At 36.8% G+C, this 23,031-nt stretch overlaps 2 protein-coding genes across 8 annotated transcripts in view; one reads left to right on the top strand and one right to left on the bottom strand.

Annotated features, from left to right (window-relative positions):
- The window catches only part of abcf1 (ATP-binding cassette, sub-family F (GCN20), member 1), a 546,353-nt gene that overhangs the window by 464,862 nt on the left and 58,460 nt on the right, over positions 1–23,031 (bottom strand). The window lies entirely within an intron of this gene.
- prr5b (proline rich 5b (renal)) overlaps positions 1–23,031 on the top strand; it is a 137,067-nt gene that overhangs the window by 82,123 nt on the left and 31,913 nt on the right. For 5 of the 6 annotated variants that reach the window (XM_051920562.1, XM_051920559.1, XM_028791352.2 and 2 more), the window contains one exon: positions 2,036–2,084. In XM_051920562.1, the coding sequence (XP_051776522.1) occupies positions 2,036–2,084 (49 nt within the window). Of the gene's footprint in view, positions 1–2,035; positions 2,085–19,516; positions 19,590–23,031 lie in introns of those variants that run through there. The other variant, XM_028791356.2, reaches the window with a different exon arrangement.

Below are 23,031 nucleotides of genomic sequence, written 5' to 3'. Positions count from 1 at the left end.
TTTCAGGTTTCTTCTTAGAGGTTTATCGAGTATATCCAGCATATTTATCACAAGGAGCCTAGTAAATTTTGTAAGTGTTTGCTGATAAAAGTTTTTCTTTGCAAAATTGCATTGCTGCTCTCAGTCTGAAGGGGTATTATCAATGAATAGGAACTTTTTCTACATATTCTTTTAAATCTGGGCATCAGTATCTTAAAAGTGTGTTTTATCTCAACAATAAAAGCAGAGTCTGTAAAGTTGATATAGTACAGAGAGACAAACATATAAATTGCTTGGGCCCCTATAATGTGAAGTGGGTGGTATATTGAGTAGAGTCTGATATTTAGAAGCAAATGAAAATATCTGTCAGCTACCTTTTCTTTTCTTGGGGGTGTGGTTATCACATTGAATAGTTTTTTTTTTATTTAATTTAGTGCTAGAACTCAAATTCTTGCACAGTACTTTATTTTTTTTTAACTTAATTGACAACCCGCTCCTTAAAACATTTGTTAATGCTTTATTATTCCAATAACTGCTTCTTTGCTGCATTAGTAACCTGTATAATAATAAGTATTGTAAATTTATAAAGTAAATTTAAATTGAAATCTCTAATGAGTAAAGTTATTTCCTGCTCATTCTTTTATGTGTTGATGCACTGCTGCCTTTCAGAACTTACTGATTTATATAGTTGAAGTCACAGACTGTTAAGAACCAAGATGAAACTGTGGTTGTGTATTTTGTCTTGGTATGCTGAGTGGTAAATTCTAGAATCATAGAACAAAACATAAAGCTTGTAAATGGCAGTATGGATTGCTAAATTGAAATGTAGTGATGAGTTTGAACATTACATATCACATGATCTTAAATACTTTAGCATAATTAGGAAGTAATACTTCAAAGAATTAAGTACCTTCTTTGCAATGAGCTTAGTCAGACTGAGTGCACTTGTGATATTTTAAAAACTCATTCAGATTTCAACCACCTTTAGCAATAAAGTAAGTTAATTACTTTCCACTGCAAAGAATATGTAGTTGCATGCTGTTCCAACAACTAATTCAAATGAATTATTCAACAGAAGTATGTCAAGAAATGGTATTGGGGCTCTTAGATACTGTACCAAGGAAAATAAGCCTTTATAATGTATCACTGAGATTATTCTTTTTATCTTTAACCAAGTCTGACATTTTTTCTTTTTAGTAATCTGGCATGTAATTGAGGGGGCATCTCCCTGTTGTTGTTGTTTGTACTGATATTTATATATTTATTGAGATTCTCTAAAAAGCTAAATATCCTCAATGGGACAAATAAAGATCTACAGAATTTATCTATCTGTTTTACTATAACAATCAAATTAGTTTAGTTATTGAGTTTGCATTGTGTAAAAAGCAGTCAATCTTTGCTAACAGTTGTACCAAACAAGTGTGGAACTTCCTAGAGGTAGGTGTGTTTAACCTAAAGGTCATATTCTGTTTGCCATACTGTACTCTGGAATATTTATTTGCTGTCTCACAGATACATTGAAAGGGGGAACTAGATAACATTAATAAATATGAAATTAATAAAAAGGGGAAACTGCAGTCATACAGTGTAAATTGCAACTTACAGTACAAATATAGAGTTATTAAAATGGTGCAAATGCGTGCATGAATGTGCAGACCGCTGTACCGAAGCATCTAATTCCACAATATAAAATTCAGCTTTCCATTAATATCAGTAACTCTTTCAGGATACTTTTCAGTATTTATGACATATAAAATACTGCCTGGGGTTAAAAGCTGTTTCTGGTTCTCACAGCTTTGATGCTTCTCTACATACATAATGGCAAAATTGTTATTCAGGTTGGTTGAAATCCTCTATTGTGATGCTGATTTTACTGCAGTAGCTGGTTGTGTAGATCTGTATAGTGGAAGGCTAATCAAAGATTTGAGACAATATAGTGCAGCCTTCAGCCAAATGAATATGTAATTTTGTTTTAGAAGGGAGATTAATAAATTGTACATTGACTACATTGTTATTGGTATGTTTTGTTGAACTGATATTTTTTGACATTTTGCAGGAGGTTGTTGAAAACTGAACTAGGATCATTTTTTACAGAATATCTCCAAGTAAGTCTATGACACGTTATGCATGTTGTCAGTTACTACGCATAAAATTATCTTAATGCAGCAGAGGTGAAGTATGTTTAAGTCTCAAACTGCTAACCTTTTAATTTAATCTGTGCTGCTTTTGGTGAATAAGCCTATTTACATATTCTGCTGATGTATACCCTTTTAAACTCTGCTGCCACTTTCTTAGCATTAGTTAGGAAGAATGCTGTATGTGAGAGTCTCTGAAGGCAGAAAGAGTCCCAAAAGCTGAAATGGTTTCAGTATGTTCCATTAGCACATACAGTAGTGGCACACATAAAACCCTTGGCCCAAATACCTGCCTCACCTTTTTTCCTTATCATTAAGCATGGTTTGGTTAAAATGATCTTTTGTTGACTTTGCAGAGGCAGGATAAGATTGTAACAGCATATCCAAGAGTCATAGTACTACATAGTACTATGAAGTACTATGGAATCTGTAGATTATGAAGGCATGTTACACACTCATGATGGAATCAGGATGGCTTAAGAGTAATTCTGCCTACATTTGATGTCTGTTGTCACTGAGAGAAAGAGACTGCAATATTAATTTGGCATAATGTTCAAGTAACCATCTATAGGAAGATGCCAAAGCAGCTTTAAGTAGTGAATGAAAATCTATTTCCCATATACAGGGGTGGGCAAATCTAAGTTTTCAGTTGTGAGTACGCAAAACACAGAGTTTAGCACTTATAAGATTGTACCCAAGTGCGCTGTGCCAATGTGACATTGTTTTGAGTCAATTAAGTTAGTAATGCTATTGAGTTAATAAAGCTATTGTAATAATCATAACCTGCATGCCTTGTTCCATACATACAACCTGCTTTTGCCCACCCCTGTATACTGGGGTGGTAAGAAAGACTCTCTCTTCAATAGAATTTCAGAGTATGGAATTAACCAGATTTTAGGATATCTCACAGCCTTGAATACTTATTTAATTATTTACATTAGTAGTTCAGAATGTATTTATTAATATTGAAGAATTGTCATATCTGTTATTGAAGCTTTAAAAATAATGAGGGTTTTGATAGAAATATCTGTTATTACTGTTGTAGACCTATGAACATAAGGTCTGACTTCAGTGTTCACAGCTTTCCATTCACTTTACACTGGCTTGCCAACATGACTCGGAGATCTTCACATTTTGCTAAGGGTTATGACCTTGAATTTCTACAGGTCTTACATGTTATTTGCTGCTTTGATCCACCACATTTAAGAAGCTGCTTCAGTGTGACAGGATCATTTGAAGTTGAAAGGGTTTGTCAAGAGGCAGAGATTCTTGAAGTGTAATGATGAATGTGGATTACCATTTTAATTGTGCAATACTTGTTTCTTACCAAAACATATACTGTACGCATACACAAACAAATAAGAAACACAGTACGAATGCTTAAATAAAGCCAAACGTCTATCAGATGTTCACAAGAGTTTTTTCAAGAAGATATAAGGCTAACATGCTTAACAATTTTAGAAGTAAAATAAACACACTTTGCTGTTAAACTAACACACCTATGTTTTCCTATGCAGCAATGTCAAATACGTCTTTATTTTTTCTTTTGTAGTTGAAAATACAAACTTCTGTACTTAACACAAGTATGCTCATCATCCAAACTTAAACAAGCAGTGTCTATTTGAATTAAAGGACAAAATAAAAAAGGTCTGAATTCATTAAAGTTGCTTTTCTTGCCAATAGCCGTGTCTTTTCTAGGTTTGAAAAATCGAGCAGCTACTGAGTTGGCAAGGTGTGATCCAGCGTGAGTCAAATGCATGAGAAAAGAAATTTCTCAGTCAATAAAATTAATTTTAAAAAGATTTAGTGAAAATATTAAAAGGAACAAATAACAAAAATTCAGAAAAAAGTATTTTTATACATGCAGAATAAAAGATAAAAAAGGGAAAAAAGGTTTTGTGTCTGTTTCATTACAATTTTAGCTTTCTCATATTAAACTTCAGTTACTTTCTATACTTAAAACTTGTGTTATATCTCTATGGCAAACTTACATTGGCTTCACTTCAGTACATTTAGTATGTTCTGTACATACAATATGTTCAATACATTCAGCATTGTTTGAAACTGTTTGCCCTCCATGTCTTTTGAACTGCAAAGCAGATCATAAACTGAACTAGTTTGTAGTCAGAGTGACAAGATAAAATTAGAATATCTTATTTATAATTTAGCTTGTAGGGGTTATAATAGAACTTACCATTGACTATGCACTAACATATAGGCAAACATTTTAACATCTTCTTCTTCTTTCAGCAGCTCCCGTTAGGGGTCACCACAGCGGATCATCTTCTTCTATACCTTTCTGTCCTCTGCATCTTGTTCTGTTACACCCATCACCTGCATGTCCTCTCTCGCCACATCCATAAACCTTCTCTTAGGCCTTCCTCTTTTTCTGTTGCCTGGTAGCTCTCGCCTCCTTCTCCCAATATACTCAGCATCTCTCCTCTGCACATGTCCAAACCAACACAATCTCGCCTCTCTGACTTTGTCTCCCAACCGTCCAACTTGAGCTGACCCTCTAATGTACTCATTTCTAATCCTATCCATCCTCGTCACACCCAATGCAAATCTTAGCATCTTTAACTCTGCTGCCTCCAGCTCTGTCTCCTGCTTTCTGGTCAGTGCCACCGTTTCCAACCCATATAATATAGCTGGTCTCACTACCGTCCTGTAGACCTTCCCTTTCACTCTTGCTGATACTCGTCTGTCACAGATTACTCCTGGCACTCTTCTCCACCCATTCCACCCTGCCTGCACTCTCTTTTTCACCTCTCTTCCACAATCCCCATTACTCTGTACTGTTGATCCAAAGTATTTAAACTCATCCACCTTTGCCAACTCTACTTCCTGCATCCTCACCATTCCACTGACCTCCCTCTCATTTACACACATGTATTCTGTCTTGTTCCTACTGACCTTCATTCCTCTCCTCTCTAGAGCATATCTCCACCTCTCCAGAGTCTCCTCAACCTGCTCCCTACTATCGCTACAGATCACAATGTCATCAGCAAACATCATAGTCCACGGGGACTCCTTTCTAATCTTGTCTGTCAACCTGTCTATCACCATTACAAATAAGAAAGGGCTCAGAGCCGATCCCTGATGTAATCCCACCTCCACCTTGAATGCATCCGTCTACTGCAGACCTCACCATGGTCACACTTCCCTCGTACATATCCTGTACAACTCTTACGTACTTCTCTGCCACTCCTGACTTCCTCATACAATACCACAGCTCCTCTTGATCCACAAAGATGCAATGCAACTCCTTCTGGCCTTCTCTATACTTCTCCATCAACACCCTCAGAGCAAACATTGCATCTGTGCTGCTCTTTCTTGGCATGAAACCATACTGCTGCTCACTAATCATCACCTCACTTCTTAGCCTAGCTTCCACTACTTTTTCCCATAACTTCATGCTGTGGCTCATCAATTTTATTCCCCTGTAGTTACTAGAGTCCTGCACATCCCCTTTATTCTTAAATATTGGCACTAGTACACTCCTTCTCCACTCCTCAGGCATCCTCTCACTTTCCAAGATTCCATTAAACAATCTGGTTAGAAACTCCACTGCCATCTCTCCTAAACACCTCCATGCTTCCACAGGTATGTCATCTGGACCAACGGCTTTTCCATTCTTCATCCTCTTCATAGCTGTCCTTACTTCCTCCTTGCTAATCTGTTGCACTTCCTGATTCACTATCGCCACATCATCCAACCTCTTCTCTCTCTCAGTCTCTTCCTTCATCAGCCTCTCAGAGTACTCTTTCCATTTGCTCAACACACTCTCCTTGCTTGTGAGTACGTTTCCATCTTTATGCTTTATTACCCTAACCTGCTGCACATCTTTCCCAGCTTGGTCCCTCTGTCTAGCCAATCGGTACAGGTCCTTTGCTTCCTCCTTAGTGTCCAACCTCTCATACAACTCATCATACGCCTTTTCTTTAGCCTTCGCCACCTCTCTTTTCACCTTGCACCTTATCTCCTTCTACTCTTGTCTACTTTCTGCATCTCTCTGACTATCCCACTTCTTCTTTGCCATCCTCTTCCTCTGTATACTCTCCTGTACTTCCCCATTCCACCACCAGGTTTCCTTTTCCTCCTTCCTCTGTCCAGATGTCACGCCAAGCACCCTTCTTGCTGTCACCCTACATCTGCTGTAGTTTACCAACTGTCTGGTAACTCTTCACTACCACCCAGTGCCTGTCTCATCTTCTCCCTAAACTCAACCTTGCAGTGTTCATTTTTCAACTTCCACCATTTGATTCTTGGTTCTGCCCTCACTCTCTTCCTCTTCTTGATCTCCAACGTCATTCTACAGACCACCATCCTATGCTGCTTAACTACACTTTCCCCTGCCACACTTTGCAGTCTTCAATCTCCTTCAGATTGACTCTTCTGCATAGGGTGTAATCTACCTGTGTGCATCTTCCTCCACTCTTGTATGTAACCCTATGTTCCTCCCTCTTCTTAAAGTATGTATTCACCACAGCCATGTCCATCCTTTTGGAAAAAATCCACTATCCTCTGACCTTCTTCATTCCTCTCCTTGACACCATACCTACCCATCACCTCCTTGTCTCCTCTGTTCCCTTCACCAACATGTCCATTGAAATCCGCTCCAATCACCACTTTCTATCCCTTGGGTACACTGTTAATCACTTCATCCAACTCACTTCAAACATTTTAACATAACTAAGAAAATACTTTTATTAATTTAACATACCCTAACTAATTAACAAATGCCTTTTATATTGCTGTTTGTCTAATTGCACAAAACAGCTTCACTGATTCTTTTTTCTCAGTTTATTACTCCACTTTTTTAATGTAAACGTTAAAAGTACAGTCTTCTGTCTCCAGCAGAGTCTGTCTTACTGCTCTCTGATTACAAGTTTGCAACAAAAATGACACACATGTGCTAGCTAATCTATTGTAATACCTTGTGCAAAGGTGCACTACAACTAAATCCCCATAAAGCCTAGAAAAGCACATCAAATCATTTTTTGTGATCAGCCAATTTACCAATCACTGATCGGGTATTTTGTAATGAAAATCCATAATATATACCTCCGGCCTTAATGGTTGTCAAAATGTGGAATAATGGGTAAAAAACAATGACATTTCACCATTGGAATAAGTGACACTGAGGTAGATATTTAGTTGAAGAGGAAACTATATTTTGGTTTTTGCTGCTATACTTTGTTTTATTGTGTTATCAGAGCACCTGTGACATGTACTTATCAAAAACGGTACCAACTAACCTCCTAGGTTCTTTTCTTAATGTGGGGGATAGGAAGAAATGTCAACACCAGCTATATTACTGTTATCTGTAACCTCTTACCTGTCTCATTGTCCCATATTCTATCCTGTGTATTCAACACCTAGGGTCTTCTCTCAGCAGGTTAATTCACTGACTGGGGCTCGTATTTTTACACCTTTACTTCATCCCAGTTTATCACTAATAGATGACTTCTCAAATGCATCCCCTTAAGCCCTTAAAGGACTGTATTTCGACAAGGAATGATCATTCGTAACTTCTTGGCTGTCAGGTAGCAATTAGGTAGAGTCATTGGTTTAAGGTCAGTCAGTCATTGTCCAACCCGCTATATCCTAACTACAGGGTCACGGGGGTCAGCTGGAGCCAATGCCAGCCAGCACAGGGCGCAAAGCAGGAACAAACCATGGGCAAGGTGCGAGCCCACCGCAGGGCACACACACACACACACACACCCACACACCAAGCACACACTAGGGACAATTTAGGATCGCCAATGCACCTAACCTGCATGTCTTTGGACTGGAGCACCCAGAGGAAATCCATGCAGGCACGGGGAGAATATGCATTGGTTTAAGGTTTTAGTTAAAAATTATATGTATTTGCATAATGGCCAATATCACCAAATATAAGCAGTACAAAGAATTATTGTTTCCAACCTGTGTAGGTCCATGCACACTTCATTTGGTCCCAAAGGACATTTCCCAGATGGTCCAGTTCTTTATTTACAGATTGTTTACCCCTAATTGAAAAATAAAAGAGAATGGTTTCTTGCCAAAAAGAGAGCTCATTTTTCAAGTGTTCAGCAACTAAACAGCAGTTTATTGCAAGCTCCATTTAAGTGTCCATGTTTACCTGTCAGGCTCCTTGTAAATTTCACAACTGAGCTGAGCTTTTTGAAACAAAGTCTAATATAAAGTCAGCTCCTCTTCTCACTTTCTTGCCCAAATAAGTATACATACCTGGCTTTTTTGTGCTACTGGATCAGACAGTTTCTCAAAACACTGACAATGATACTAATTCTTTATCACACAAGCTTTCAGTCGATTCCCATGGGAATCAAAAGTTGCTTGAGGTCCTGCTTAATATTCTAACTATATAAAATACTTTGCGTCCTGCTTTACCTTTCATCTTTCTCAGAATACACCACATTTCTATTCAATATGACAGGACTTTCAAGCTTAGGCTGTTTACCTGAAATCTGTCAGTTAAAATGGTTAAAATGTCGGCCATACAGTTTAGGCTGACCTGGAACTTGGATTCATGCCTTCCTCGACAGACGCGTTTTTATATATAGTACATAAAGTGAAGCATCTAGCTGCAACTGGCTGGGACATGACAGAGTGAACAACCTTCATTCAGTGGTCTACTGTATATTTAGCAGTATGCATATTCTCATGTCTGTCCACTGGTCACCGACCCTGTCTTAATTTTTAACCCTTTTAATGACTGATTGTAGCAGTAGATCCTACTTCAAAAATGATGCTTCATTCAATTTGAAGTTCATCATACAGCCTTGTTTTCTTCAAATATTGTGCATTTTCTAAATTCATCAAATACTGATTTTCAATTATTCATCTTTGAAAAAAAAACCTCACATAAGAAGAAAGTATGTTCTTCCTCATAGTTTAGTTGTAGCTATGACAAGATTTTAAATTATGTTACAATGTTGATTTAGTTATTTATGATACATGAATATAAATCAAAAGTATAATTCATAGTTATCTTGTACTTTATCTTGCACTGCACGTATGAAAAACATATGTCATCTAGAGTTTTATTTTGTAAATTAAAGATATTTATAAGTGTTGATTAATCAATGGCTGATTCAGGTGACACCTTAGGAAAACAAACCATTAATAAAGTACTAAAGCATCAATAAATAAAAATGACAGATTGGAAGCATTTTTTAACAAAGTGTAGTTTACTTTCCCAACAATAAATTTATGTAGATATACAAATATATTTCAGTGTATTGCAACTGAATTTACGGCACTTGATGAATAAATGTACTTATATTCTTCATTCACATAGTCATTCTACCTTACAGTACATTTTGTTACAAATCTAGCTGATTCAGGAACATCACAAATGTAGTGATAATTAAGATTACTATATGAGAATTAATACACATTTTATTTCAGCTTATGCTAGATTTACAGCTTTACTTTATTTTCTGTTAAATGGTAACAGTGAGCTAGAGCCCTGCTTTGTAGTATTGTACACAAGGCAACAGCCAGCTACGTTTTCACATGAACACATAATTGGCACAGCAGAACTGCCAATTAGCCAAACATCAATGCCTATGAAACGTGGGAGGTGTTTTGTGGTGTAAAAATGTCCAGGATTCCCTTACGTGTTGATCCATCGTCAGATTGCTTCCCCTGAAAGGGCTACACTTCAGAATCCCTTAGCAAAAGCCAGGAATGGCTACTCCTGTTAGGCTTTTGTATCCCGTTGGCTACATTTGAAAGAGCTTGACAATATAACAATCTACCCCTAAAAGTGCACAACCTAAATGAACACAGTGTGTTTCATTAATTATTATCAGTCATTGCTAAATGTCAGTTAACAACAGGGTACTTCAGCAAAGCTGTACATAAACCATTTCAATCATTTCTTAAGATTATTAGTAAGAGAAGCCAGGTGTAAAAGTTAGATATGAAAACATACAACCTGAACAATTTAGATCAAGATCACAAATCAAGCTTCATATCAGGTGGCTGTTGCTTTGGTTGTTGCAGTCTTAGTTTTCTTAAACCAGGTGAAGCTTGAGAGCGAAAGGGTAAGGACATTCTGTAGATGGCAAAGTCTGACCAAGTTGTCTTCTCTTTGGCAAATGTTTCTCTCTCTGTCTCCCCCAAGTTATGGCAGTTATGATGTCTCTCTGGCATTGCCTTTTTAAATCCTTTGTATTTATAGTGTCTTGCTGACTACCTTATGTAAGATATTGTTTCAGCCAAAGTTTGGTAAAACCGATAAGTTACATTTGGCTAGACACAAAACATGTTTATCTTAAAGTCCAAAGCCTCCATTTCACATGTTGTTTTACAAGCAGACACACACTGGTCACTTTTATTTAATCTTAAACGTATACATTCTAATAAACAGTGAAACACTTTGGCAATTTATACTTATTTTCCCAGAATTCCTGTCTGTATCTATTTTGCATACACCCCAGAATTTTATTTACTTCCAAAATTTGAAAACCTCCTCATGTATATTAATGATCTAATGAGGTAATTTGTACCAGTCTGCCATTTCAATTACAGAACATTTCCCACATGAGATCTGAGCCCACAAGTTAAGAGCCATTAACTAAATAATTCTAAAATAAATATAGAGCAAGATAAAACACACAAATTAAATATTACAAGTCACATTTAGCATACTGTAATCACACAATTTTCCAACAGCATTACAGGAGGTAACCTGAGTATCCAGAAAATCCACTTGAACAATTTGGACACTCTACACAGACAGTAAATGGGTTGTGATTAAAACTTGAGATCCTGGAGTAGTCAGAGAAAAAGTCAAAAGTTTGACTGGTTTTCAACATAGTTTAATGGATATTGTACTATCCTAATATGAAACTATTATAAAACCTACTGTAAATACTCATTGCATGATGAAAATTGAAAATTGTCATTTCCAAAATTAACCCATGTACACAATTTGTATGTAACCATTGTGGAAGCTAAGGAACACATCTTCAAGTAGCTTAGTAGTGAACTAAAAAGAGCCTTTAGCTTTCCACACCAAGTTTATCTACCTTAGTTTTATACTGATTTTAATTTCTTCATCACACAATCAGTGTATAGTGAACAGGTGTAATTATGGCACACATACAGGTGTTGTTCTCCATAACCTCTTAAATTTAATCACTGGTCACAGAGCTGTAACAATAGAGTTAGAATTCACTTAAGAATGGTGAAATTAGAACATTAGAACACTCTAGACGAGAACAGACCATTCAGCCCAACAAAGCTCGCCAGTCCTATCCACTTATTTCTTCCAAAAAAACATCAAGTTGAGTTTTGAAAGGCCCTAAAGTCTTACTGTCTTGGTAGCTTATTCCAAGTGTCTATCGTTCTTTGTGTAAATAAAAACTTCCTAATGTTTCTGTGAAATTTACCCTTAACAAGTTTCCAACTGTGTCCCCATGTTCTTGATGAACTCATTTTAAAATAAGTCTCAATCCACTGGACTAATTCCCTTCATACACTTCAATCATGTCACCTCTTAATCTTTTTTTGCTTAAACTGTGTAGGCTCAGCTCTTCTAATCTTTCCTTATAATTCAACCCCTGGAATCAGCCTAGTCGCTCTTCTCTGGACCTTTTCTAGCGCTGCTATGTCCTTTTTGTAGCCTGGAGACCAAAACTGCACACAGTCAAGATGAGGCCTCACCAGTGCATTATAAAGGTTGAGCATAACCTCCTTGAACATGTACTCCACACATTGTGCTATCTATATTACTAAACGAAGGTTGTATATATGCACGGATGCCAGAGGCCAGATGCACGCGCACTACGCCTCAGCGCCCCAGAGTCAAACCCAGCGGCTTCCCAGACTCAGTAGGTGGCGCCCAAAAAACACAACACAACCTGTAAATTAAACTTCGGGTCACAATATAACCGCCACCCAAACGCGAATGCGCACACCACTGCATATACAACCTTCGTTTAGTAATGTTTATGAAGGTTTTATATATGCACGGATGCCAGACGCGACCCATGCCGAAAGCGCACGCGCACAGCGCCTCAGCGCCCCAGAGTCAAACCCAGCGGCTTCCCACAGTCAGTAGGTGGCGCCCAAACAACACAACACAACCTGTAAACTAAACTTGAGGTAAAGCGTGCACACCAACAAGTTGCCATGGTGACATATTTAAACATAGACATAGAATAACTAGACGCCTCATGACCAGTAGAATCGTACGTCAACATCGCTGTCATATTGTGAGTGGCACTGCTGTGGAGTGAAGTAATGAATAATGTGCTACTTGGGATTATACAAACCGTTGTACGCTTCAAACCAGATCCCGGGGGATTTCATTTCATAGGTAAGGCTGAACAATTGTTTTGGTTATATTTGGCCATTAGAAAATCCCGTTTTATAATCTTTACTTTAGCTAAGCCAGGCTAAGCTAGCAAAGCTATGCATTTATGTGCTCAAGTGAGCCTCCAAACAACGTTTTGGCTAAACGTATTTAGTCACTACCTATGTAGATTGTTGTTAGCTGTTAACATTTCTCAAACTTGATGATGTTTTTTCTTAAGGAGCACATTGAGGAAACACAGTTTGAAATTGACAACCATCATTTTATGCTCATGTCTTTAGTTGTGTCTGTCTTCCACAAACTAAGGCTGCATCATATTGCCAGACTGAATACTCTCAAATTACAGGATCTAAGTGAGCGAGAGGGACTGCAAGTCTGTAGGAGATCAGTGAGGTTGTGGAGAGCTTTAAATGTTAAGAGCGGTATTTAGTATTGTATTATGTAGTTAACAGGGAGCCAGTGAAATTGAGAGAGAATAGGTAAAATATGTTCAATGGAGTTAGAACAGCAGGTTATTATCCTCGCAGCACAATTTTGAAGAAGTTGTAAGCGATGGATAAGTTTTTGTGGGATGCCAGATAGAATAGCCTTACAGTAATCTATACGTGAGGTGACTCGGGCATTAACCAATACTTCAGTACTGTGTTGCATAAGAACAGGACAAAGTCTAGAAATGTTTTGGAGATGGAAAAAGTTATTCCCCAAAATGTTACTTATATGGGAGGGATTATTTAATAATAATAATTATAATTATTATTGTTTAATAATTGCCATTATTAGTGTATAAATGGATATAAATAATTGCATTTAAACAATTTGCCAAAATCTGTTGTATGTAAACGATACTCTTTTAAACGTTATTGTTTTTTCATCAGAAAACCCGGTTTCCACGTCTGCCTGTATTAGTTTAAATGGCACTTTTGCCACTCGCAATAAGGCTGACACTCTGACTTATCGTGTCGACTGGGAAACATAGTGAATGTGGCAGTTATCTATATATGTCTATGTATTTAAACTTGAGGTAGTGGTGACTACTGACAGTGCCAGCAGTCAGCTACTCCACAGTGCCAGCAGTCAGTGTTCTCCACTCCAAAGTACCAGCAGCTACTCCACTACACGGTGCCAACAGTCAGTGAGCTCTAATCCACTGTGCCAGCACTCAGTGTGGCAGCTGTCAGTGTATCTTATTTGAATCACATTAAGGTAATTCAGTGTTAAAAGTAAGTTCAATTATGATTCCTAACAGCAAACGACTTCTAGTTAACAACACACCCATAGAAAAACAAAAACGAGACCGCATGGATAAAAACAATGAATGAAGGCGCCTACAACGCGCTTCTGAAACACCAGAACCAAAGGAGTCACGGCTCCAAAAAGAAACAGCTTTAGTACAAATATATTTATTTAATTAAATGAAAACTTTCCCAGGACGCTCCCACCCTCCATGATTTTTCATCCCTACAAAGATCGGAGGGAACAGAAAGTAATTGCCATTCTTGGATTTGCGATTCTTTAGAGAATCGGGGGTTTACTGGTATAACCTAACATTCTGTTTGCCTTCTTAATGGCTTTGAACACTGTCGGGAAGTCGATAGCTTAGAGTCCACTATGACTCCTAAATCCTTCTCATAAGGTGTACTCTCAATTTTCCGACCGCACATTTTGTATTCAAACCTAACATTTTTACTTCCTATGTGTAGTACTAGGGTGCTGTACCGTGTTAGCCATTATGAATGTAGAGAAAAGCCAAGCAAAATGACACCTTTTATTGGCTAACTAGAAAGATTACAATATGCAAGCTTTCGAGGCAACTCAGGCCCCTTCTTCAGGCAAGATTCTTGCCTGAAGAAGGGGCCTGAGTTGCCTCGAAAGCTTGCATATTGTAATCTTTCTAGTTAGCCAATAAAAGGTGTCATTTTGCTTGGCTTTTCTCTACTTCCTATGTGTAATACTTTACATTTACTGACATTAAATTTCATCTGCCACAAATCTGCCCAAGCCTCTATGCTGTCCAAGTCCTTCTGTAATGATATAATGGATTCCAAATTATCTGCTAATCCATCTATCTTGGTATCATCTGCAAACTTAACCAGCTTGTTTCTGCACCCATCTAAAAAACATCACCCTGAACTCCCCCTTCTTTTAGTATGATGCCCAACCTCTCATGTGGCACCTTATCAAATGCTTTCTGAAAGCGAAGATAATGCTACACTTTGATTGTATTCTTTTGTTGCCTCCTCATAGAATTCCAGCATGTTAGTAAAACATGACCTCACTCTTCTGAACCCATGCTGGCTGTTCAGAATAATTCCTGTCCTTGCCAGGTGTTGCTCATTCTTATCCTTAATAATTCTCTGCATTAATTTTCCTGTGATGCATGATTCTAGGTGGCATCTGTAGGCCAGTCAGCTATCACCCTGCACCATGTGTTTGGTTTTTCTGCTTATTATTAAAAGGTCATGTGCATTGTAAAGTATGTGCATATGCATTACAATTTCCATATTTTTTCTATTTAAAAAACTTAAGTATTTTACTAGATTACCAAAATAGTTTCTTGATTCCTTTTGTTTTGCATTGTTAAATACAGTTTGTATCTACAGAGGCTTTGTAGGTTTATTTGTAGGTTTTTTTGTTTAATTTCTGTTGGTTTTCTGTAGTACTAGGGTGTTGTACCGTGTTAGCCATTATGAATGTAGAGAAAAGCCAAGCAAAATGACACCTTTTATTGGCTAACTAAAAAGATTACAATATGCAAGCTTTTGAGGCAACTCAGGCCCCTTCTTCAGGCGAGATGTAATGTTGGTTTACTTATATTCTTGGAAGTGCTCCGATTTCTTAATTTCTTTCTGAAATGAAAAGCTAAGTCATGGTTACCAGTTCTTTTGGGCCAACAGCCTTGTAGCATAACAGACTACAAAACACAGAGAAAGAGACATTAACTACATGAGACCAGCAAAGTAGCATTCAATTGTTAAGCATTCTGGAGGCCCACTGAGGACTTTGAAGGTTAATGGGGCAGTAAATAGTGGACCAGATACATATTGGGATGCAAGCAGCTAACTAGAGGACATTCATAGGCCCAATTGGCAGCTTCAGTCAGGAACCCTCATGATGATTAGCAATAGGTTTGCTTAGTGGTAATGGTGCCAAATTCTGAAAGGTCAAACAAAGAGGATAGAGGCATAGTACAAAAAATGCAGTATTCATAGGTTGTGTACAAGAAAGTCTTTATATTTAACAATGTGAAGCAGGCCGGAAAGAAAAAAATCAACAATGACAACAAATACTGGAGATTAAAAAGTTATAAAGGAGTGAAGTGAGATAATTATTTCAGATAAGGAAAAGAGAAGTTTTTGAGTTCAGGCAACATGTTGCATTTTGATTAGCACTTTCCACATTTGACCCTATGTGTTTTATTAGCCAACAACTTTTGCGATGTAATTTACTTTCAATAAAGCTTTTTCTAGTGATTGCAGTTCCCTTTATAGCACTGTCCATTCACAGCTTCTCTATGTCAGTTCAATTTCTCACTTGGTGCTGTCTGCGGTCCTGTGTGATTACTTGTACTGTACACTGTACACAATTTTTGACTTGTCCTTCCAATTGATTGCTGTGCAAAAAATGTATTTTGATTTTTTTTAATACTAACAATGGATGTTTTGTGTGCGTATGGGTCTTTATTGGTGCTGTGTTGTTAAATGTTCTGAGGAGACAAGCAAGTAAGATTTTCATCTTATTTTCACTGACCTTCTGATTGTTAGTATAACTAGTTTATTTCATTATTACTGTTCCTTTGTTTCCACTTATTACCATTTGTAAAGCACCTTGAATTACACTTCGTATTGGTAGGTGCTACATAAGAAAATATTGTTATTGTTGTTGTACTATATACCGTACATTTTGAACTATGTACACATGACCTGAACCTTCAGGAAAAAGAAAAACATTTATGATTTTTGATTCTGCCTTTTTTGTCCTCTTTCATTGACTTCATGTATTCCAATATTCAAAGTACAGAGGCAGATAGCTTTTGTTACTGCACCTTTCTTTCCGTTTGCATGGCTTCACGTTTGGTTAAGGCACACAGCTTCTGATGCTTCATGAAAATGTACAATGTTGATAATAAAAAGAAAACAAAGTACACTCCAGGAACATAAACAAAGGACATGGACATTTAGACAAAAAACAGAGCAGCAGGATATACAAAAAAAAAACACTTTTTTTTGGATGGTTACACAACTTAGAGGAAGTCTTTAAAGCACCTTAAATAGTAACCTTAATAGACAAACTTATAATAACTTTATATATTCATCCATTTATTTTCAACAAACTTATGCAATATAGGTTTGCTGATGCCAGAACAAAAAGCAGCAGCTCACTCGACAGTTTGAAAGTTGGTGACTAGACACACACACACACATACACCTACACTTGTGCTGAGTTCATTTTTTTTTATTGATAATCATATCTTTTGATGGAAGTACTGTAGATAATTTGTAGTGGATGCTTGATATGAAGTACTGATGACATGTTTCAGTATTGACATTCCTGGAAGTGCACCAGTGTTCTAAGTGATATAAGGAGCTTACCCAAGACACCACCCTGTTTCTCTGTTATCAAATGATATTATTGTGGAAGGATGCTGTTCCAATTTTGCCTTCATTTTGGAATGGGCTAATTTTCTTTGTATCAGTTTAGCACAAGATTAGTGACAAAGTTCATTTTGGAGAGTGCAACTAAAAAACAATTTCTAAACAAACAATGAGGACAAACTGGTAATTATATCACATTTGACACACCATTTTTTCAGTTTTTCATACTTTTAATTTTTTTTATTTTGATGCATTAATAACCCTATTCCACTATTAGAGAAATAATGAAACGAAGTCAGGCTGCAGATGGAGCACACAGTATAAAGAGCAGAAGTCGTACCTAAGCTGTAGTCGAGCAGACAAGGCGAATCTGTCTTGCCGGCACCCCCATCTAAACAATGTGCTTTTGTTGCTTTTAACAGCCAAGAGAAAACTCCATCCAAAAATGCTATAAGTTGTGCATATCAGCATAGATCTCTGATTCTTAAAATTACCACTTCCTTGTAAACCACTACAAACAGCATATGCATTTGTATCCCACCTTTCACTGCATCATGGTTTCAAAAGAAAATTGTCTAATGGTAAAGAAAAACTCTGGTGGTAAAACAGAAATCACATAGTGCATTAAAATTTGAAAGTGTCAAAAGTTAGTTTACATACAGTAGGTACCAAGTCTGACAGCAAGTTTCAGAATTAGTGTAATATTTTAGCTGAGGAAGGAGTGACAAGATAATAGACTTTCAAAAGCCTCTGACAGAAAGGATATGTTGAGCTTTTTTCGTAACTCCTTTACAGGGCACCAGAAAATGGAACCTTTCCCAACAGTGATCCTAAATAAGAAGCCAGGCGATCTCAGAGCCCTCTCACACATATCAGAGGTGCACACTCATATTGTACACTGGTTAACCTAGTCATCTCTTTTTGGCAGATAGGGAGAAAATGAAGTATGTTGACAAGTAAAAAGAAAAAAATATGAATTTGAATCTACAGTCCTGGCATACAGTGGCATAAGTGCCAAGTACTGTGCTTCCATGCCTTACATGCTTAAGAATATTTTGCACTGCTTTTGATGTTTTTTTTTTATTTTAATGAATGTCTGGAAATTTCCACATTGAGACAGAAACAGCAGAACATAAAGTTCTATTTATTATATTAAGCAGGAGCTTTTTAAGTACTTTGACTTTTAAAAAAAAAAATATGCCTCTTTAGGTCTAAGGGAGTGGTGTTTCATTTTATTTTAGATCTCTGGTGTCTAGTTTATTATTAGAGAAGACTATAAATAATTGACAAAGCATGCAGATCTGTGGACCTGCTTAAATGAGGTGGATGTTGACCAGTTTCAAGAGGCAGCATCCATTAACTAAATTTTTGTAAGATATGAAAGCAAAGGAAAATTACAAAAGAATAAAACTTAACATTTCTGAAGTTACACATGCAAATTGGAATTATAGTTCTATCATTTTCTTTGGTATGCTTAAGATTCCAGGTTTAAGGGAACAGTTAAAAAATTAGTATACTGTAAATAACATATACATAATAATTATTATTATTTGTAAAATGCTTAAAATCAGAAGTAGCAGTAGATGGCATATATAACATTAAGAGATATTCATGATGACTAGTAACATTATTATAAATGGTCTGATTTAATAATGGATATTAATGTTTTAGAATTACATCCAATTTAAAAAAGAAAGTAGCAAAAATCCTTACTATTTTAATTTAATTCAGTAATCTTTCCAAAGATACTGGTTTCTTCTTCACGTTATAATACAAGTATAGATCATGATCAGGCAACGGTGTAACAGAGTTAAAAGGTGTACCTCAGTTCAAGCATCTGAATAAAGTTGAATACAGATTTTGAAATATTGAAAGAAGTATTTAAAGCCGTCATTGATATTTTAGGCAGAAACAATGAGGGTTGTACCTCACATATAATAATGTTCACAAATAGAAACATGTGCCAAGGAAAATAAACAGTATTGCAGAAGGCTGTGTCTTTAGTTAAAATACAAACAATTTCAAGGTAAATAAGCTCCAGCAAACAAAAGATACTGCTCATATCCAGAACCAAAATAAAGGCTCCAATTCCATAAAGCATATCCAATTTGACCTCAATGTAAGGCTTCAGGATGATTTCTCCCTTGCAATGCTATGCTTTCTGTACAGGAATACTTAATATTCTAAACTATGAAATCACAACTGATGAGCACTTTATCTCTAGCATCAACAAAGAGGCTGACAAGTGCTTAACTTGTTTTTTTCATATTAGTGACTTTTGCAGTGAGGGCCAATCTTCTGACTTGCTAGCCAGATATTTATTGTGGAGCAAAAAGGTTTGAAAGGTGTGATAAAGCAGGGACTTGGAGTGCTGAGCAGCAGTATTGGAGATGCTGCTAAATTGCAGAATGGATGAGGGTATAGGCCTTTTTGTGTATGGGTGGGGGTGCTGTTTACTGAAACTGTGGCTCTCGGCTTGCAGACGCTGTTCTGAGGTGGCTCTTTCAGGTCACAGGATGATGCACTGGGCTTCAGTTGAACTTAAATCCGGTGAGTTTCGGTGGCCAAAGCTTGCACTTGTTTGCTGTTACTTCATATGCTTGGCTTACGCTGTGTTGCTGTTTTTCTCTCTTATGCTGTCTCAGGATTTCATTACTTTTGTCATCTCCAGATTAAGTACACTTCTTGCCTGCACAGCTTACTACATTCATTAATCTTTGTATTTGTTCCTGAACGTCCATTACCATGGCTGCATCATCTGCAAATTTTACTCCTCTGTAGATTACCTTTTATTCTCACTCCTGTCTCAGAATTTTCCATTGCCTCATAAAGTAAAACTTTAATGGTAAAAGTAGGTATCTTTGCTTCACTATGTGTCTGATTTCTTCAGATTGTAATTGTACACTTAAGCTCAACACTGCTGTCTGTTGGATTGTATAACTTGCTGTTGGGTCTTTTGTATTTCCAGATCACACCTACTCCTCAGTATTTCTCTTTTATTCTTGTAATATTTTAACAATGTTCTCAGAACCATGTGAATAGAACAAGAAAATGTTTTTTTTATTAGTTTATTCTTCTCAAAAAAATGATTCTTTATAGATCTTGGTATGCCAATTTGGCTTTGAAGACTAATGAGTTTTTTCATCTTTTTCATCTTTAACCTTTTGAGCATTTTTTTAGAATGCACAATCAGACCAGCCATTCTCAATCAGCACATTTCTTTTAATTCTCCCTCTTTGCATTCTGGACTTGTTGAAGGCTTTTGGCCACACCTCTTTTTCAGATACCATTGCTCTAAATTATTTATAGTAGGTCTTTTTTGAATCCTGCTGGGATTTACACCATCATGTTCATTTTTTTGTCGGCTCCATACAGTGTATCTGGTCCTTTCTTCTCACTTTCAAAACCTCCTTGTGTTTCTAGTTGAAATTCCACTGTTGTGTTCACTAGTCTTCTTATGTAGAACTACAGCACATTGCTTTCATCTTCCATTAATATTTTCCAGGTCACTCCATTTTCTGGCTTGTAATAAATCTGAAGCTTTCCCAACCTTTATTTTTTATTTTGAATTTTTTATGAAAGGTTTAATTGCCTTCAAAACATTTGAAGTTATCTCATTCTTTTCTCACTAGCTCTCAATAAGTTTTACTTGTAGTTTTCATCAAATTATTCAGTGATGCCTGATTCCTTCTGCCCTTGTTACTAGTTCTTTAATCTAATTGCTTTCTTATATTCAAGATGCTTTATCGCTTCTGGCCTTAGGTTACTCTGACTACCTTTTGAACTCCGTTTCCTAGAAAAGTTTCAAACACCTGACTTTCATTAACCAATTGAGCTGCTATTTAAAAGCACACTTATCTTTAAAATATATCTTGAGGTCATTGCGACTATTAGGCACATGGAGCTTTTGAGGGGTTGCCAGACTTGAGACTTTAATTTCACTTAGCAATTAAAAGTATAAAAATTAAATTAACATTTTCTCATTTTCCTGATTTCACATCTCTGCGCTATGATTTTGACTTTGCTTTTGTGAGAGTGTATTTACTAAATGTATGAATCAGCACGGTCTGTTCCAGACCAAGTCATTTTATTCTAGCATTGTCCACTTATTCCTTATTAACCCTTGACTCAGTTTTTAGTGCTGACAGTGTGCAAAAGTCTGCAGGCTCCACTGAAAGTGTTTAGTGGGAAGATTTGATGGAAGACCTTTATGTCAGGCATTTTGATTGCTGGCTGTTGCAGGAAGACTAATCCCAATTAGTAAGAGGAAACAAGGTGAAGAGGAAACTTAGAAGAGGAAAGAAGTTCACCCACCAAATCAGCTTGAACACTTAGTTAAAACTGAAAATTATATTTTTGTTACAGTTCAAGAAATATAGACATTTTAATGAAGAAGAACAGACTTACTCTCTTGTATGAAGCAGCACTTCTAGTGTCAAACTGTACTGCTTTGCCGATGAATGCAGGTGTTAGAAGCAGAAGACTTCACAATCCTTATACCTTAGTATAACATGATAAGATAACACAACTGCTTATCTGGGAATAGTCAAACATCAAGTGGTTCAAATTAAGGAAATATCTTACTGTACTTATTTAGCTGACACCTTTATCCAAGGCGACTTACAACATTTTATGATGCAACTGATTACTTTTCTTTTGGTTTTCTAATTGGAGCACCCTCAGTTTCATATGCAGGTTTATTCTGAAGTAGAGTATGCTGTATTATCTATTTTGATGTTCTTACTGCTGAAAATAAATGGGTTTTACAGGTCAAGGCAATGTTGTTTGGACATTAAAAGATAAATTATCATAACATATTATTTGATTTGAAAGCCTCATTAGAATGGAAATACAGCTTTGGATTCAAATTAAAGAAAGAATACTGGAAGAATATTGTATCCCTCATTGGTCTCTCCATTTTAGGGACCTGCAATTGTGTCTGTTGCACTGCAGTCAAGATGAATTCCTTGCAATCTGATTGATCCCCCAAAAAATCCTAACAGATAAAATGCGTTACAGTATATTTTTGAATTGTTTTATAGGGTGTTAAATCTGAAATGGAATCCTCTCTTGTTGGTTCCTTGAAATACTGAATTAAAAAATAGTAACTGATTATAGTGTATCGGTGAATTCCATTTCCTTTGTGCCACACTTTGCTGGATGTTTAAAGTTTATAATTTAGTAGGTATTGTCACCTATTACTATGACATCCAATGTAAACTTTAATTTTTGATATTATAAAGCTAATTATTACCCTGTGTTGAGGGGGTGTTATAAAATTTTTAATGTTACATCTTTATCCAACCTATTTTCTGTTGTACAGTTTTTCTCAACCTTTGTGGTGTCACTGCACATGCCTCTGAGTTTGCAACCCACCTTGGGAGGGGATGGTTGGGGAGGTATGTGGAGTCCCCCTCTGTGAATTTAACACAGTCGTCTGAGCAGGGGAAGTGAGGTTATCCCTTTTGGTGAAATGAGTGCAATCATCAAAGCAGTGTATGATTTAGCAGAGCATTATATGAATCAAGCAATTGTCAAAGCTTTTCCTTGTTAGTGAATTGAGCACATTCGTCAGAGCGGGGTTTGAGGAGGTCATCCAGGATCGGCCATAATCCACCAGCAATGCTGCTATCAAGTGCAATCATAGGAGCTTTGGATCTGGGGGTTGGGGTTTTGTACAGGGTCAGCCATGGCCCACCTACAATGCTGCCATGACCCACAGATTGCGACAGTTGGGCTGTCATAGATATTCTCACTAAGATGTTATTCATGTCTTGTTTAAAGCATTGTATTTAAATTAATTCTTAAGTATTTGTCCACAGCTGCAAACTTTCATGTATGCAGGCTTTTCTAAACAAGACATACCCATTTGCATGGTAGATATTTCCCTTTTGAGCATACAGCCAGGTTTTTTTGTTACAATGAAATAACTATACAGAACTTCCTTTAACTTGTATTATTTAATACTTCTAGCTTAAGGGTATACAGTCTT

The sequence above is a fragment of the Erpetoichthys calabaricus genome, chromosome 1, assembly GCF_900747795.2.
Source record: "Erpetoichthys calabaricus chromosome 1, fErpCal1.3, whole genome shotgun sequence".
In the NCBI taxonomy this organism is placed as follows: domain Eukaryota; kingdom Metazoa; phylum Chordata; class Cladistia; order Polypteriformes; family Polypteridae; genus Erpetoichthys; species Erpetoichthys calabaricus.
This window is presented reverse-complemented; position numbering and strand designations above follow the sequence as displayed.